General features: G+C 48.0%; 1 protein-coding gene across 1 annotated transcript; it reads left to right on the forward strand.

The window, feature by feature from the left end:
* The first annotated feature begins 1760 nt into the window (after positions 1-1760).
* Positions 1761-15752, forward strand: SGMS2 (sphingomyelin synthase 2). The gene is made up of 5 exons (XM_049786938.1): positions 1761-2359; positions 5274-5391; positions 9502-9655; positions 13657-13823; positions 14726-15752. Exons 1-5 carry the CDS (start codon positions 1917-1919, stop codon positions 14927-14929), a joined length of 1086 nt encoding a protein of 361 aa, XP_049642895.1. The 5' UTR covers positions 1761-1916; the 3' UTR covers positions 14930-15752.
* Positions 15753-16732: the final 980 nt, after the last annotated feature.

The following is a 16732-nucleotide window of genomic DNA, read 5'->3' on the forward strand; positions in this document are numbered from 1 at the left end:
ACTAGACAGAGAGGTGAATTATAGCTGAGGAATGCTCTGGGCCCAGCTTCTATCCCTTAAAGCCAACTGTTTTCTTGCTTTGATGTTTTCAGAAATAAACATGCTTCTTGGACTCACATAGGCAGAGACATGTCAAGGTCCTTTCTGCCGTGTATAGCACTCCATGCATTTGCTTCCTGGTGGGTCATTTCAGTTCTCCATGACAATGGAGAGATTCATCTTTGGGTGAATATTCAGATTGGATGCTGTGGTCTTGAGTGTGTCTTAAATAACCTTTTTAATTGCCTCAGAGCTGCTGAATACATTTAGAAGCACAGTAAACACTTGTGGTTGATCTGTTTGCCATTCCTAACTGCCAGCAAATACCGGCTATCCATATTGACTGTGCCATTTTAACTCTTCCCTTCCATTTCACAAAGGCTGAGCTGTCACCACTTTGAGGTCACTCCCTCACCCCCCTCTCCTCCCACCCCTGAAGTTTCTGTGAAAGAGAGAATGTTCAGAGGCAAAGGGTTCTGCTATGGCTGTGCCCTTTGGGTGGGGTCTCATTTCGAGGTTTGGAACCTCTTCAGGTTGTGGGCATTGCGGCCGGGTGGAAATTCCACTCTGCTCCATGGAGGGCAGCTGGGCAGTACACGTTGGTATAAGAGCATCAGTGCAGGGCTGCTCAGCAAGAAGCCAGGGAGGAGCTGCAGCCCGAGGTACCTTTGTTCAGGACAGCTCAAGACTGTCATGGTAGGTAAGTGCCAAGGTGGTATCTGGCCCCTGCCACCTCCTGTTTGATAGATGCGACCATAAGTATCAAAAATGCCAGTTACAGTGAACCAGGCAGCTGTAGTAAATTATTTTATCCTTGTAGTAACAGGGAGAGCTGGTTCCCTACATGAGCAGCAGATATGCCATTGGGTCTCAGGCCACTTGTTTAGGAAGCAGTGGTGCCATTTCCGATGATCTTAAACATATGGTGCTTGTCAGTTTGTTCATGAGAAAATAGAAAACTCACTGTTTCCAGATGCAGTCACCCTGCGGGTGAGCAGTAGAAGAGCTGTTCCTTCTCTGGGATACAGGAAAAGATGCAATCGTAGGAATCATGTGGTCTATGGGGAGATTCTAGCTTATTATGACTTCATGGGTAGCAACCTGTAATAGTGTCCCAGGGTACTGCTTTTAATGTTGGGTCTTGGCTTTTTTGTGTGTTTGTTTTTTTGTTTTGTTTTGTTTTGTTTTGTTTTGGGGCCACACCCGGCAGTGCTCAGGGGTTACTCCTGGCTGTCTGCTCAGAAATAGCTCCTGGCAGGCACGGGGGACCCTATGGGACACCAGGATTCGAACCAACCACCTTTGGTCCTGGATCGGCTGCTTGCGAGGCAAATGCCGCTGTGCTATCTCTCCGGGCCCGGGTCTTGGCTTTTATTTAAATCAATCTAATGGAATTAACTGTTAAAATGTGCCCACTTCTCCTACACTTAGCTCACAAAGAGACAAGAATCCCAAGGTCAAACACTTCAGGCATGTGCAAGTAAACTCCATAACTGCCACTCAAGCTATGTTCTGGCCATGGCTTTATAAAGCAATGGCAGGGTATTTGTTTCCTTCTCTTGAAATGCTCTCAGTTGGGAGGGCTGACAATTCTATGAATGCATTTTCTGAAGAGAATTTGCTTTGTTCTTACAGGTGGAATAAGAGCATCCTCTGGGGAAAGAAGATCAGCATCCGTTCCTGTGAGTGGGTGGCTTTCAGCAGAGAGGTTCATCACAAGAACTAGGCTGCCCCCTTCCTGTCCTGTCCTAGAAACATAGGTCCTAAGAGTCCATGTGGAGCTTGGAAATAGGCAGATTTGAAGAAGTTAAGTGTCCACTGCAAGCAAGAACTTTGCCATCTCTTTTCTGATCTGAAGACGGGGCTGGGGGGAAATCATGGATATCATAGAGACAGCGAAACTTGATGAACACATGGAAAATCAGACTGCTGATCACACAAGACCCGAGGAACCTGCTGAGGAGGAAAACAAAAATGGCTCTGGGAAAGCGAAGGGCTTACCCAATGGGCTACGAAAAGGCACCAAAAAGTACCCAGACTACATCCAGATTGCTATGCCAACTGACTCAAGGAACAAATTCCCCTTGGAGTGGTGGAAGACGGGCATTGCTTTTGTGTATGCTCTGTTCAACCTCGTCTTGACCACGGTCATGATCACAGTTGTACATGAGAGGGTCCCCCCGAAGGAACTCAGCCCTCCACTCCCAGACAAGTTTTTTGATTACATTGATCGTGTGAAATGGGCATTTTCTGTATCAGAAATCAATGGGATTATCTTAGTTGTATTATGGATCACCCAGTGGCTGTTTCTAAGATACAAGTAAGTAAAGTGATATGGTGATATGGTTTGGGGGAGGGGTGGCCTTTAGTTTGCATTTGAGAGAGTGGATATGAAATTGACATCTTTCTTGGTTTTAACTGAGAAACTAATTATTATCCAGATATTCCATGAAAGCAAATGACCCAAAGGTCTGTCAATCTGAATAAACCCAACCCTAGAAGATAAGCATTTCTTGAGTACTTGGTATGAAAGTATAACTATGTTTGGAAGAACAAGTCTTGTGTGTTTGTGTGTGTTGGGGGTCAGGGAGGCCATGATTTAGAGATTGTGAATATTCTTTTCTTTTGGGAGATCCCACCTGCTAATGCTCGGGACTTAATATAGTAAGGGGTCATTAGTACTTAGTACTAGTTCAGGGATCATTCCTGATGATGCTCAGGAGGAACATATGGGGTATCAGGAATTGAATCTGCGTCAAACCACATCCAAAGCATACACCCTACCCTGCTGTAATAGCTCTCTGGCGCAGAGATTGTGAATTTAAGATGCAGTTTTGATTTCAGCCATATGACCCTGTGATACTTTGTTAGATAAATCAAGAAGCTTGGTTAGAGAAAAAGCACAATCTTTAGCCTGCAAGTGTTGCCTTAGCCTTTGCCAGGTGGAGAAGGAAACAGGCCAGGAAGCTTTGTTCATTATTTATAATCTGATTGTTGCACTCAGCTAAATCAGCAGCATATCGGAGGTTTGCTCAACTCAGGAGTCCTGCATTGTACTTTTCTTTTTCCCCTTGGCGTTCCCTCACAGCAGTTTAAGAACCAAATTTAGAACTGGCTTCAAGTGGTTTGGGTTTTAGATTTCTGAAGGAAATGTGCCTTTTGCTTTCCCTGAGGCCCCACAAAGGAGCTCTCAGTTCGCTGCTATGGTTTCAGCCTTCTCGATTTGGAATAGCCCGAATCAGGAAGTATGAAGCTAGTTACTTTTGCTTTGATGTCACTTTAAAATAGGCTCCAGCTCTGTTTCCCTGTGGATTCTGACACCTAGGCCATAAGTAAGAAGGCCCCTTGTCCCCCCCTTTTTTAGTTCTCATTCAGATGTATGTTCTAAGGATTTAGTAACTAAGGCACCCGACTAGAAGTCGGACTGAAACAATTCTCAAAAACAGAGACTTTTAGAAAGATAAAGCACACAGACTTGTTGGCACAGCTAAAATTTTCTAAGTAGGAATTGAGGATTATTACTGCAAAACTGTTTTCAGAAGAAAGTAGTTATGTAATCTCATGCTTTCAGATGGTACTTGCTTTGCGATAGAATAATTTAATCTGTTTTTTGCTCAAGAATCCCCCCAAATGCACACATATAGTTTTGAAAATTCATTCCAAAAATTCAGGTTATTTCTAGATATCTACCTGACTATATTTCTGCAACTCTATTTCTTGAGTTTCTATTTAATGAGTGCAAAAAAAAAAAAAAAAAGATCAGCTATCAGTAATCTTGCTTTATGCTAAGAGCAAAAAGAATGCATTGCACACATGTTGGATTACTGCAGTCTTGGAGAAACTTAAACATGTCATATGCATGGAACTGTCGCATGTCACATGCATGGTCTCTTAGCAGGTTTGAAAGTCTGAACACTCTGGAAATAAGAATCCATTTGTATACTAAGGAGGTTGCCACTGCTAATTCAGGGGTCTTCTGCACCCTCCCACCTCCTATCCTAAGTGAGTTTATAAGCTTACTTTGTCATTTTCAGCAGGAAAGGAATCATTTTCTGTTCAAGGTAAGAGCACCCAGTCTTGGTGCCCCTCACCCCAGCTTGTGAGAAGCAGCATAGTGAGCAGAGTACAAAATTGGTACAAAATTGCCCCCTGATGACCGCAGTCTCAGGAGGAGGACCAGGAGGCCAAAGGTCAGGAGCAAATGTTGGTCAAGGCAACTAGTACACTCAAAAGTAAAGTAAAAAAATGAGAGACTTTGGGGGGGGGGGATCATGATTGAATAAGTGTAAAAGATTCTATTTCCAGCTTCATAACTAAATGGCCTTAAATATATAGGGGCTTTGAAGAATCTTTAAAACACCATTCTCTGGCGTGATGGCTGGTCAGACAGCAGTTAGGTCAGGCTTTCAGAGTTCCATGGACGGATTATCTCAGCATGGATCTGAACAAGCCACGGGGTTCCCTGTGGGCCCTATTATGTCCCATCTCATTAGCTCGTTCCCTGGTGACCTGGGCTTGCTCACACCTCTGATGGGACCTCCAGGGAGGGTTTGATGATAAGGGGTGGGGCAACGCAGAGGGGATCTCAAGAGTCCCCTATCCCACAGACTGCTCACTCTCCCTCAAGTCTTACTTTCTAGAAGACACTGAGTGATCCCTCTGGGGGAATTGTCAGGGTGGGCAACCTCTGGCAGACCAGTCAGCCCGAAAAATCCCTCTGAGTGAGTCCTTCTCTGCATTATCTCCTCTCTAGTCTGTTAGCAATCATTTTGTTTCACTGAAGACAGAAACTTGTGGCCAGAGAGATAGAACAGGGAGGAAGGGGGTTGACTTGCATGAGACCAGTTCCAGGGATCCCAGTTCCATCCTTGGTAGTACCACATAGACAATACCCCTCAACATCACCTGAGCCCATGAACACAGCTCCAGGAGAGAACCCTGAGTAATGCCAGGTGTGCCCCTACTTCCCCACAAAAACCAAAAACTTGGGGCTGGAGAGATAGCATGGAGGTAGAGCGTTTGCCTTTTATGCAGAAGGTTCTTGGTTCGAATCCCGTCATCCCATAGGGTCCCCCGAGCCTGCCAAGAGCGATTTCTGAGCCTGGAGCCAGGAGTAACCCCTGAGCGCTGCCGGGTGTGACCCACAAACAAAAACAGAACAAACAAAGCAAAAAAATTAAAACCAAAAACTCCCAGTTAACGTGTTTCCTCCCCTCCCTGTTTGCTTGTGATAGGTCAATTGTGGGACGCAGATTCTTTTTTATCATTGGGACTTTATATCTGTATCGTTGCATCACCATGTATGTGACCACATTGCCAGTGCCTGGGAACCACTTCCAGTGTGCACCCAAGGTAAGTGCCAGGGTTCCTGCTACCTAGCATGTTTTTCTTAGATGTGGGGGAAAGGGAGGAATTAATAGCTCTTGGTAGAATGTGCGTTAGTGCATGAGAAGCTGATTTTCTATCAGACACCTGACCCCGCTTCTTTGCCTTCTAGTTTCCCTGTTCATTTACACCTTCTCTCCGTGAGGCTGCTGTTACACACCAGGCACTTCACCTTATATTCTGTGGAGTGTTGACAAGGGATGAGTACATGATCCCATGTCCTGGTGGTGAGGCAGATGAAGGCAGGAGGCCACTTAAGGGTGGAAGGGCTATGCAGTAGGCACAGTTTCATTGATAAGTCCAAAAAGAGAATTTAATATTTTGGGGGAGGCTCCCCAACAGTGCATAGGAGGATTAAGGACCCCTTCCAGCAATTCTTGGCCAACTTGATGGCAGGTTAATGTAAGGATAGAGTGCTATTACGGACTGCAGTGGGGTATATTTGGGCCGCCCAAATATGTTTAGGGACTTCAAGGGAAACAGATGCTCAGCGGTGCACCTGAGATTGACAGCATTCAGGGCATGTGTTATCTTTAACCCGGAATCTTTCCAGCCCTATTGGGAGTCCATTTTTCCACTTATTGTGAAGCCAGGGTCAAACACACGGAAGACATAATGTGAAAACTCTTGGGGCCCAGAGAGATAGCATTGCAGGTAGGGCACTTGTCTTGCATGTGGCCAACTCAGGTTTGATCTAGAGTTCCATAGGATCCCTTGACCCCCTTCAGAACTGACCCCTGAGTTCAGAGCCAAGAGTAAGCCCTGAGCATTGTGTGGCTCTAAAACAAACCAACCAAAAGAAAACACTTTTAGAAACATGAAAGAAAACACTTGCACAGGAACCAAAGGCCTACAGGGAGCTGCACAAATAGGACTAGGCTCACTACCACAGAGCAGTTCCTCTGTGGGGTTTGAGAAAGAGGATAGGGGCTATGGTGATCTCCCAGATCCATGAGGAGGGAGGAGAGGAACCAAATGCAACCTTGATGTCATGAGTCAAGAACTTGCAGCTTGGAGCTGTGGCCAGGCCAGCAGGATATGCTCTAAGTTGGAAATGGATCTGGACTAGGAGATTCAAGTATGAGCCTGTGTTTTTTTGGGTTTTGTTTGTTTATTTATTTTTGGGTCATACCAGCAGTGCTCAGCATACTAGTTCTGCACTCAGAAATCACTCCTGGCAGGCTCTGGGGACCATATGGGATACCAGGAATCAAACCACCATCTCCTGGGTTGGCAGCATTCAAGGAAAACGCCCAAACACTGTGTTATCTCTCTGGCCCCAAGCCCTGTGTTTTTAACAGTCAGAAAGAACAAATGCTGAACACTGTTCCAAGTAATCTGTTTTCAGAGATGATCCCCCTTGTACCCTGAACCCCTGAGTTCCCAGTGCATTGAAAAGGAAAGAAAGGAAGTTCAAAAGTCTGTGCTTTCTGGACAAGAGAGCAAAGATGAAACATAGCATGTCCCCAAAACTCCTGTCTCCCTCTTAGAGGTTTAGACCAGAGAACTGTGATTTTCCATCAAAGCATACAGTGTCTGTAATTAGTATTGAATTGGGCGTATTTTGAATTGAAGCATGGACTGATTTCCATGAAGCTAATGTAAGGCATAATAAATGCTTGCAAGAGGTCACTTGCCACATTTTAGAGAAAGAAACAGCTGGAGACAAGAAGGCAGGCCCATCCTGGTCATGGAGGAGGCATGCAGAGATGAATTACTGTGGTCCCCTCCCTGGAAGAGCTGTAATTTGGGGAGACCATATCATCAAGTGAACCTCCACATGACCAAACTACAAAGACTGTGTGAGTTTGGGCCATATGCTGGTCAGGTCAGCATCCATGTCCCTTTTGGGGGCCTTTGTGCTGTTCTGAGCATTATGTGTGATGGGACAGGATTGGTTGTAGCCACCAGGACTGAGATGGCCTGAAATATGGTCTGGCCATCAGTGGTTCCACAGTCTGAAGTTTCCTGCCACCTTTGTGATTGGCCACAGAAAGCCTGTCCTGGCTCTGAGGATGGGGGTAGGGGGCAACCACTCTCAGGGATGATCAGGTTCCCACACGGAGGCCTTCTGCCAAATGGCTTGTGGCCATTTCTAGGGTGATAATGGCCCCTTTACCTTCAAGCTTTTCTTACCGTTCTTTCCTTCACACTTTGTGCTTTGGAACCTTTCTTGAAGGGAAGGGTCAGACCACACCTAGTTGTGCTCACAACAGTGAGAGGGCTCAGAGAACCATATGCAGAGGTGGGGATTGAACTGGGGTCAGCCACACGAAAGGCAGCAGCACCTTTCCTGCTGGATCCAGGGACACACATTAAGGGACAGATGACAGTAAGGCATGGGGTTAGAAAGGTGTGCCATTAGTCATTATTAAGTGCCTGTGTCCTCGGAAGGAGGGAGAAGACTATGCTCTGACCTGGAACCCAGTGCAGGCAGGTACCCCACCTCTTCTCCTATTGGACCAGCTGCAGAGCAAGGAGGATCTGAAGGGCAGTGCTGATCTGACCAGAGTCAAGCCTCTGGGCTCTTCCCGTGTGGGATTTGCAGGTGGTCTCCTAGTTCACCTGAAAGTAGCCCTGCAGCTCCACATAACCCTCCTGTGGGGGGTCTCTGGCCTTCCACCTGCAGCTTGTCCTGACACTCGTTGTTCTCATAAGCTTTGGTCACACTTGAGTTTTTGCCACCTGGACTAACCTGAAACAAATTCCTAGCTCTCTGATAGGGCTCACTGTTAATAGCACTTGGGGCATCAACATATTGTACCCGTGTTCATATAGGGTCGGGCATCTACAAGGCAAGCACCTTAACTGCAAACTGGAGTCATGAACTTTTTGTTTGTTTGTTTTTGGGCCACACCCGGTGATGCTCAGGGGTTACTCCTGGCTATGTGCTCAGAAATCGTCCTGGCTTGGGGGACCATATGGGATGCAGGGGGATCAAACTGTGGTTCGTCCTAGGCTAGCGCTGGCAAGGCAGATGCCTTACCGCTTTGCACCACCACCCAGCCCCTAGTCATTAATTTTGAAGCTACTAATGCATCACTAATCCACTTTTAAGCCTATTTTAATTAGTAAAATTGCAGCCCATCTCTTAACAATAATTTTCCTCCCCCTTTTTATATATTCAGTGACTTTAATTTATGTCTTCTGTTTGACTACTGTAAATATTTTGGATACTTATACAGTTAATGAACTGCTCAGTGAATACAGGCATGAATACGATGTGCAGTATTGGTGATCTAACACTGAGTCAAAAATGAACCGGCCCGAATCTTCTCTCCCCCAGAGAGGAAAGAGAGAAGCTTTGAGATTCTTCTTGGTACATAGCACTAGTGGTCATTGGTTTTATGTATTTATATTGATATTTTCATATATTGATGTGTTAACATTCACAATGCATTCCCTTTGTTTTGAGGCCAAACCCAGCAGTGGTCAGTGCTTTCTTGTTTCTTTAGACTTAGTGCTTAGGGAGACATGTGGTACTGGAAACTGAGTGGGTCCCCACATGCAAAGTCTGGCCCTGTTAAGTCCCATCCAAGAACATACTAGACCTAGAATAGCATACTCCTAAGAATGTACTTCAGTGCTAAAGCACTGAGAACAGAGTGATAGTGCTGTGGGGAGAACATTGCCTTGCACGTAGCCAACCCATGCTTGATCCTGGCTTCCCACGTGGTCCCCTGAGCCTGCCAGGAGTGATCTATCCATGAGCACAGAGCCAAGAGTAAACCCTTACCACCACCAGGTGTGGCCCAAAAACAAATGGGAAAAGGTCCTAAATTTGATCCCTGGCACCAACACACACACACACACACACACACACACACACACACACACACACACACACACACACACACAACCCTTTCAATTCAAAATTAAAAAAACATACTGAATCATTTAAAATGTATCATTAAAATACACTAAGAATGTGAGAATATGACACTGAACAGTGAATTCAACTGTGTGCTGGCCTCACACACCCCGAGTTTGGAACTGTTTCTGTGAGGTGGGAAAGGGTTTCTTGAGCTTCAGAGCATCGACTGCCCTGTTGCTAAATATCCACTCTGGTTCTTGCAGCTCAATGGAGACTCCCAGGCAAAAGTGCAGCGGGTCTTGCGCTTGATTTCTGGAGGAGGCCTGTCCATCACCGGCTCACACATCCTGTGTGGAGACTTCCTGTTCAGCGGACACACGGTTGTGCTCACCCTGACGTACCTGTTCATCAAAGAATGTGAGTAATCGCTTGTCTCACACCCACACCATTGGTGCTGGGCAAAGGACCCCGAGAGCGAGAGTGTCCCCCACACGTTTCCATCTCAGATATGTCTCGTGTCCACTTCCAGCGGCAAGTCATTGCTTGTGTGCAGTTCTCTCACTTCACTCAGTGACCCAGAAAGTCTCAGCTGAGTATAAGGTCACTTTCTTTTCTTTTTCCTTTTTGGGTCACACCCAACTGTATGATCATTCCTGGCAGTGCTTGGGGGACCAGATGCAGTGTCAGGGAGCAAACCTGGCAGTATGCAAGGCAAGAGTCTTGCCCCTGTAATATCTCTCCAGCTCTAAGATCATTTTCCAAGCCAGAGTTTCATGTGACTTTGAGGATCTGATGATCATACGAATCTTCTAGAAGAAAAGGATGGAGGGTGGAGGGGTGGGGTGGGGTGGATTGTTAGGAATCACCCTCCGTGATTTCTCAGAGAGCACAGAGGAAACACCCTGAGGAAATGGAGTCAGCATGATAAAATAAATGAAGGTCAAGGTATATCGGGAATAAGGCAGTTAGGGAGGCAGGTTTTATGTACCCTGAGACCTGAGTCCGACTTCCAGAACCACAGCAACCCCCAGCAGCTGACACAATGGCTAGAGCTCAGCGCTGCTGTTCTTGGTGGCCCTGGTGTTCTCAGGAGTCAGACTCCTGGGCCAGATTATTTGCAGAAGTGGCCCCGTACCCCTGAGAACCACTCAACAGTGAAAATAGCAGTAAGTAAAATAAAAGTAAATAATAGCAGATAGACGCCTCACTCTAGTGTCAGTCTCTGGCTGTGAGGCCAGGTAGCTTGTCTAGTTCATGAGTATACCCTGAGGGGTCACTCTGCCTCCTGGCCTCTCTGAGAGGGGACCAATGCAGAGGGTGACATGGCTGTGCTCCTCAGGCCGAGTCCTGTGGGGAGAGAGTATCTGCACGTAGTTCAGAGTTTCAGAGGTGGAAGGGGGCGTTGTCTTTTGTTCATTGTTTGTCTTTCTTTGGCCTCAGTGCAAGAGCAGGGCAGTGCACAGTGGTTTTCATATGAGGACAGGCTGGCTGTGGTAGAGACATTTTCTTCCTACCTTCTGATTTTTGTTGTTGTTGTTGTTATTGTTTTTGTTTGGGGGCCACACATAGCAGTGCTCAGGGCTGACTCCTGGCATGCTGGGGGGGGGGAGGACCTTATAGGGTGTTGGGGCTTGAACCTGGGTCTGCCACATGCAAAGCAAACATGCTTTGCTATAGCTTAGGTCCCTCACCCCCCAGTTCTGGTTTTGGCTTTCCTCTTTGAAACGGTGCCATTTTACTCGTACCCATGGAGAAATTGCCTTCTGCTTTCTCAGACCCAGTGAGAAAGGAAGAAGCCAGTATCACCTGGTGCACCTGGGTCTGTGCTTCTTTGTGCCTTGGAACCTGCCACTCCCACCTGCAAAGCTGGCTGGGGCCTGGGGCCTGGCACAAGGCTTCTGTCTGGGCCTCTTTTCTGCCTTTAACCAGTTTGCAGCCCTGCTCCCACCCCCACCCCCCTGCCCCCGGCCCTTGTTCAGAGCAGATGCCAGCATGTGACCTGGACTGGTGTTGGCAAGGGCCAATGAGCAAGGACTTTGCCATGTCATAAGCCGTCTTCACTGGGACCTACACAGCTTACAGAAAACCTGTCCCAGCCTTGGTGCCAGCTGGCTCATTGTGGAGAAACTCTTCCTCTTCCTTGTAGCCACACAAGGCCCATTGTCTGCCTGACAGTGCAGCCAGGGCTGCTTCCAGATGGGAGTGTGGCCATGTGCGAGCCTCTCAGGGTAGGAAACAGGGAGGCCAGAAGGCTGCTTAGTAGGAGGTAGGCCCTAGGCCCTGGCACCAGGCTCGGTGAGTGTGACGTGCACAGGTGACCAGAACTAGAAAGGAGAGCAGGGCAGCTCACCATCCTTGTCTGCATTTCCGGTTAGTCAAGCATGGTGGGGAGGGGTGTTGGCCCCACGTGATAGATAACTTCCTGGGCAATATGTTTTGGGGAGCCATCAGGGCCAGGCTTTCCTGAACCTTCATTTCGTTTCATGCCTAGTGAAGGGTCCTGCAGGGCCTCTCCTCTCTCCTGGCCTGCTTCTGCGTTGCTTGATCTATTATGTCTCATCTGAACACTTTGTCCATTTAGGAGACACTGTGCCGGGGAACTGGCTCAGCTCAGGCCCCTCAGGCAGCCCCTGTGCACTCAGCTGACCTTTGCTCCACTGCTGCCCAGTTTTCCCAAAAAAAAACTTAGAAAAGAAAAAGACTAGATGTCCTGTGAACAGGGAATCAGGTGACACTCTAGGGGCAAGGAGCTTTCTTTTGGTGTACCTGAGGATGCCAAGTTTCTAGGGTTGGTTTAGTCCTTGGGGTTTTGTTGCAGGATGGGAGTGCAGGAGCTCCAGCATTTGGATGCTACCAGGGGTGCTTAGGACCCTCTGCCTTGCCACCTCTGCTCCAGCATCTTCTCTGCTCAGTCTTGATGACAACAGACTGACCTGCTCACAATGGCTGTGGGGCTGCACCCCACCTCCCAGCCTTAAGGTTCTAGGAATCGAGGAGGTGCCAGGCAGAACAAAGTAGTGGGGTGAACCCAGTGAAAGAAACAACTAGCTCCATGCTCAGAACCAGAATATCAGTCTTCAGAATGCAAACGCAGGGTTTGCCCCCTGGGACTTTCTCATATGAGCAACCAGCTGTATTACTAAACCAAGCCTAGTCCTCTTTGAGTGATTGGATATAAGATTCTAGGAAGAGTACATGGATGCTTCCATGCACACAAGTCTTCTAGTACAGGTAAATTGTTAAGCATGAGGTGCGCTCTAGTTCATGTAGCCACTAATCTGTGAGCTGATGAAGCTTCAGGATGAAGCAAACAAACCTTCACCCTTCCTTCCTTTCTCCCTCCCTCCTTTTCCTTCTTTCTTTTCTTTCTTCCTTCCTTTCTTCCTTCCTTCCTTCCTTCTTTCCTCCCTCCTTCCCATTATCCCTCCCTCCCTCCTTCCCTTTTACCTTCCCTTCCTTCCTTCTCTTTTTCCCTCCCTCCCTCCCTCTCTCCCTCCCTCTCTCCCTCCCTCCCTCCCTCCCTCCCTCCCTTCCTTCCTTCCTTCCTTCCTTCCTTCCTTCCTTCCTTCCTTCCTTCCTTCCTCCCTTCGTTCCTTCCTTCATTCCTTCCTTCGCTCCTTCCTTTGTTCCTTCCTTCGTTCATTCATTCCTTCCTTCCTGTTCTTGTGCCATACCAGCTGGTGCTCAGGGCTTATTCCTGGCATTGTGCTCAGAAATCACTCCTGGCAAGGCTGGAGAGACAGCACAGCAGTAAGGCATTTTGCCTTGCATGCAGAAGGATGGTGGTTCGAATCCCATATGGTCCCCCAAGCCTGAGGAACCCCTGAGCGCTGCCAGGTGCGACCAAAAACCAAAAAAAAAAAAAAAAAATCACTCCTGGCAGCCTCAGAGAACTATATGCAATAATGGGGATCAAACCTGGTCACCATGTACTCTTACCCCAACCTTCACTTTATTAAAGGGGAGTTTGGGGGTGAGCTGTGTTTATCTAGGCACCTGTATGTTTGCCTCGTGGTAGAGGAGACAGAAAGGAGGCAGTGAGTGCTCCCCACATTCAGCCCTGCTCACCCCAGTTCTTTCAGCCCCTCCATGAGGAAGAAGCACCCTGGCCCCTGAGAAGGCCACCTTCCACAGGGGTCTATCCATGCCTTCTCAGGCATGTCCTGGACCCCCAGGGCAGTACCAATGCCAGCCTGATACAGTATCACATCCCACAGAAATAACTGCTTCCCTGCCCATAGGCCCTTCCTTGCCTCTTACTGGACTAAAGGGAGGGTTGTAGAGTAATGGGGGGGTGTCACAGCGATTCTTCCAAGGTCACAGTCCCCTTCCCAGGACTGTCTGGCATAAGGGGGGAGGTTACTGCGGGCCTTTCGTCTTGCTTGTCCCATGACTGCCGATGCCCCTCGTCTGTGCAGACTCCCCCCGTCACTTCTGGTGGTACCATCTCGTGTGCTGGCTGCTGAGCGCCGCAGGCATTGTCTGCATCCTGGTGGCTCACGAGCACTACACCGTGGACGTCGTCATCGCCTACTACATTACCACAAGGCTCTTCTGGTGGTACCACTCCATGGCCAATGAGAAGGTGAGGCATCTCAGAGTGCGCCTGCAGCATGGGGGGCGGGGGGCACACTTCCCACCATGGTGGGGGGACGAACTCTTGTCAGCTCACTTTATGCCCATGTCCCTTCCTGCTTCCTCAAACAGAGCACCCCATAGGCAAGCGCTCTGGTAGGAAATGTGCCTGTGATGGCAAAGATAATGTTCTAGCAGCTCATCCAAGCATCTGACTAAGCCTGACTAGACTCTGAAAGCTTCTTTCTCACAGCAAGGACCACAAACCCTCATTATTAGGGTGGGGAACACCTGTTTTAACCTGTCAGGAAAGCAGTGAAGAGTGGGCCTAGCAGCTGTAGTGCTGGCCCTGCATGTCCTCCTTTCTCTGCTGACCTTTCCCTTCACTCGTTCCCACAGAGCTGACCTTTTCCTCTCCCTGTCTTAGTCCTCCCTTCACTCTCCTCCAAGCCCGAGGGACCTGGGCAGGTCTGGGAGCTGGCACAGGCAGCCTCCACAGCTCACTGAATGCTGTCCCCTAAGTGACACTGTGGGTCACTTTGTCTCTTCAGCCACTTCCTGCTGTTGGTCTCCTTTCTCCACCCCACCCCCCCCCCCCGTCCTTATGCTCCAGCTGAGGTTCAGTGGTACCCCAGAATGAAAACGTTCCTCTCCTCTTACGTGCAGTCATTCCACTACCATCACCCTGTAACTAAGCTCCCACCTCTTGCAATAACTCATAGCTGCTGCTGAGTTTCCATCCTGACAGGGAATGCCTGCCACCCCAGGGAAGAAGATCAGAAAAAGGCCAGAAGTGGGTATTGCTTTGGGGAAAGGCACAAAGCTTGTTGCTGCCATACGCCCAGTGGGAAGCTGTCTGGACTCAGCTCAGGCACTCCATGGCTCACTCTCCTCTTTTCCTCCCTATTCCAGAACTTGAAGGTCTCATCACAGACCAACTTTTTGTCTCGAGCCTGGTGGTTCCCCATCTTTTACTTTTTTGAGAAAAACGTCCAAGGCGCTATTCCTTGCTGCTTCTCCTGGCCGCTCTCCTGGCCTCCTGGCTGCTTCAAATCGTCCTGCAAAAAATATTCCCGGGTGCAGAAGATGGGTGAAGATAACGAGAAATCTACCTGAGGAGTGAAACAAAGCATCAGCTCTTTAGACCAAAAGAATCAGCACTGTTACCAAAGACATAGTTTTTTAAATTCACAGATAACTGATGGAAAATGAAGAAGTGGACCAAATTTTATATCAGTGATTGGGAGGATGAAGTATTATCCTTCGATATCCTTTGACTGGTGGTTGGTGTTGTTTAATTAAAATTCATCCTGAGCAAGATCCTCTGGAAGCTTTTCATTCCTGAGACAAGCCTCAAATGGGGATTTTAGCTGACGAGCTTGTCACTGAGACGCCAAAGAACCAGGATCCTTCCCCTAGTCCCCTCGGAGCTCACTCTCCTCCAGAGTCGTTCTTTTTTTTATTTTCGTCCAAGGCCAGAAGAAATTGCAATGTTTTAAATAAAATACCTGGATATATATGTATATATACAGCTACCATGTAAATAGGATACCCTGTTGCTTTGTGAAGTTTAGCTTCAGGCCTGTTGGCTAGGATGAAACCCAAGAGATGCTGAGGAGACAGCCCAAGAGATACTGAGGTGCAGTCGGTTACTACCCTGTTTGGGGGAAGCCTGGGCCCCAAATACACGTTGCTGCTACCGCCCAGTGCACTAGGCATTTCTCAGTTTTTGTCTTAACTGATAATGTTTTCCTACAAGAGGAAGGTGATCTCCACCACCCAGGACATGTTTGGCACCCCACAGACTGTCCCTGCATGCAGGGCTTTCACTGGTACCTCAGGAAGTTGACTGCAGCAAGGCAGTGCTTTGCTGGCCCTTGGGGGGCTGCCCAGCAGGTCCACTTCTGGCCCTATGGCTGGGGACTTGCCGTGCCCACATTGAGGCCCCAGTGCTTGGGCAGTGAAAACCATCTCCAGGTTCTGTGTGTCTCGGGATTCAGGTGCTGCAAGAACACAACAGCACAGTGGGCTACATCCCGGCAAGGGCTTCTACTGGGTCCCACTGTGCTGCTGAGAAGCATGTGGGGGTAGGGTGGGGCGGGTATATCCAGCATGGCCAGTGTGTCTCGGGATACTCCCAACTGGTTGGCATCACATCAGCCCTCAGCAGAACCCGCGGCACCCCGTTTGGACACTCAAGGTCTCCCGCTGTTGAGTTCATGTGTTGTGTAGACGCTGGCGGCTACTCAAGAAAGAAGAAATAAGGGTTTTAGGTGATGCCAAAACAACAATCTCTCCCCGTCAAAAAAAGTGGAATTTTAAAAGTCTAGTCATATTTCATGCTATCATATTTAGTATTTTGCTTGAGGCAGTTGAATCTCTGGAATAATTTTTTACTTCATTTAAGGTTTCTGGGAACTTAAGAAAAGGTTGCGAGGTTGCAAAACTAGCCATGCTGTGGCTACAGGCAGTAAGGCCTATGGGGCTCTAGTTACAGCTATAGTTATTGGAGTAGAAAGTGGCCCCTCTGGTTTGTGTGAAAAATTAGCCCGAGTTTATCACCAGACACTTGTCATCTTCGATTCGGCATGCAAAACCTACCCCTAGATTGTAAGCACAATACCGATCTCTTCAGAGGCTCCGGTCCTATGGTGCTAAAATCTTGTGTGTTCAGGCCTGCTCGAGTCAGAGCCAGATCTTCCCTGCAGGGAAGCAAGCAGAATTCAAGGCAGGAAGCAACTTTCTAACCTGGTGATTGCAAACAAGGATCGAAGCATCCTTGGCAGTATAATGCATTCTTGTTTATATAGAAAGTTTTTCCAGTAGTTTGGATGAAATGAATCAATAGCGATCATATCTACTCTCTCACTATAATCTTACCCCGTTTTCACTTATTAGTCTTATTAAATGTTGACTTTA

Source organism: Suncus etruscus, chromosome 14 (genome assembly GCF_024139225.1).
Source record: "Suncus etruscus isolate mSunEtr1 chromosome 14, mSunEtr1.pri.cur, whole genome shotgun sequence".
NCBI lineage: Eukaryota > Metazoa > Chordata > Mammalia > Eulipotyphla > Soricidae > Suncus > Suncus etruscus.

What these genes read in the sequence shown, in the direction of transcription:
- SGMS2 (XM_049786938.1), top strand. Translation starts at nt 1,917, where the DNA reads ATGGATATCATAGAGACAGCGAAACTTGATGAACACATGGAAAATCAG. An exon ending in ACTTCCAGTGTGCACCCAAG is followed by an intron (nt 5,392 to 9,501) that starts GTAAGTGCCAGG and finishes TGGTTCTTGCAG; the next exon opens with CTCAATGGAGACTCCCAGGC. An exon ending in ACTCCATGGCCAATGAGAAG is followed by an intron (nt 13,824 to 14,725) that starts GTGAGGCATCTC and finishes TCCCTATTCCAG; the next exon opens with AACTTGAAGGTCTCATCACA.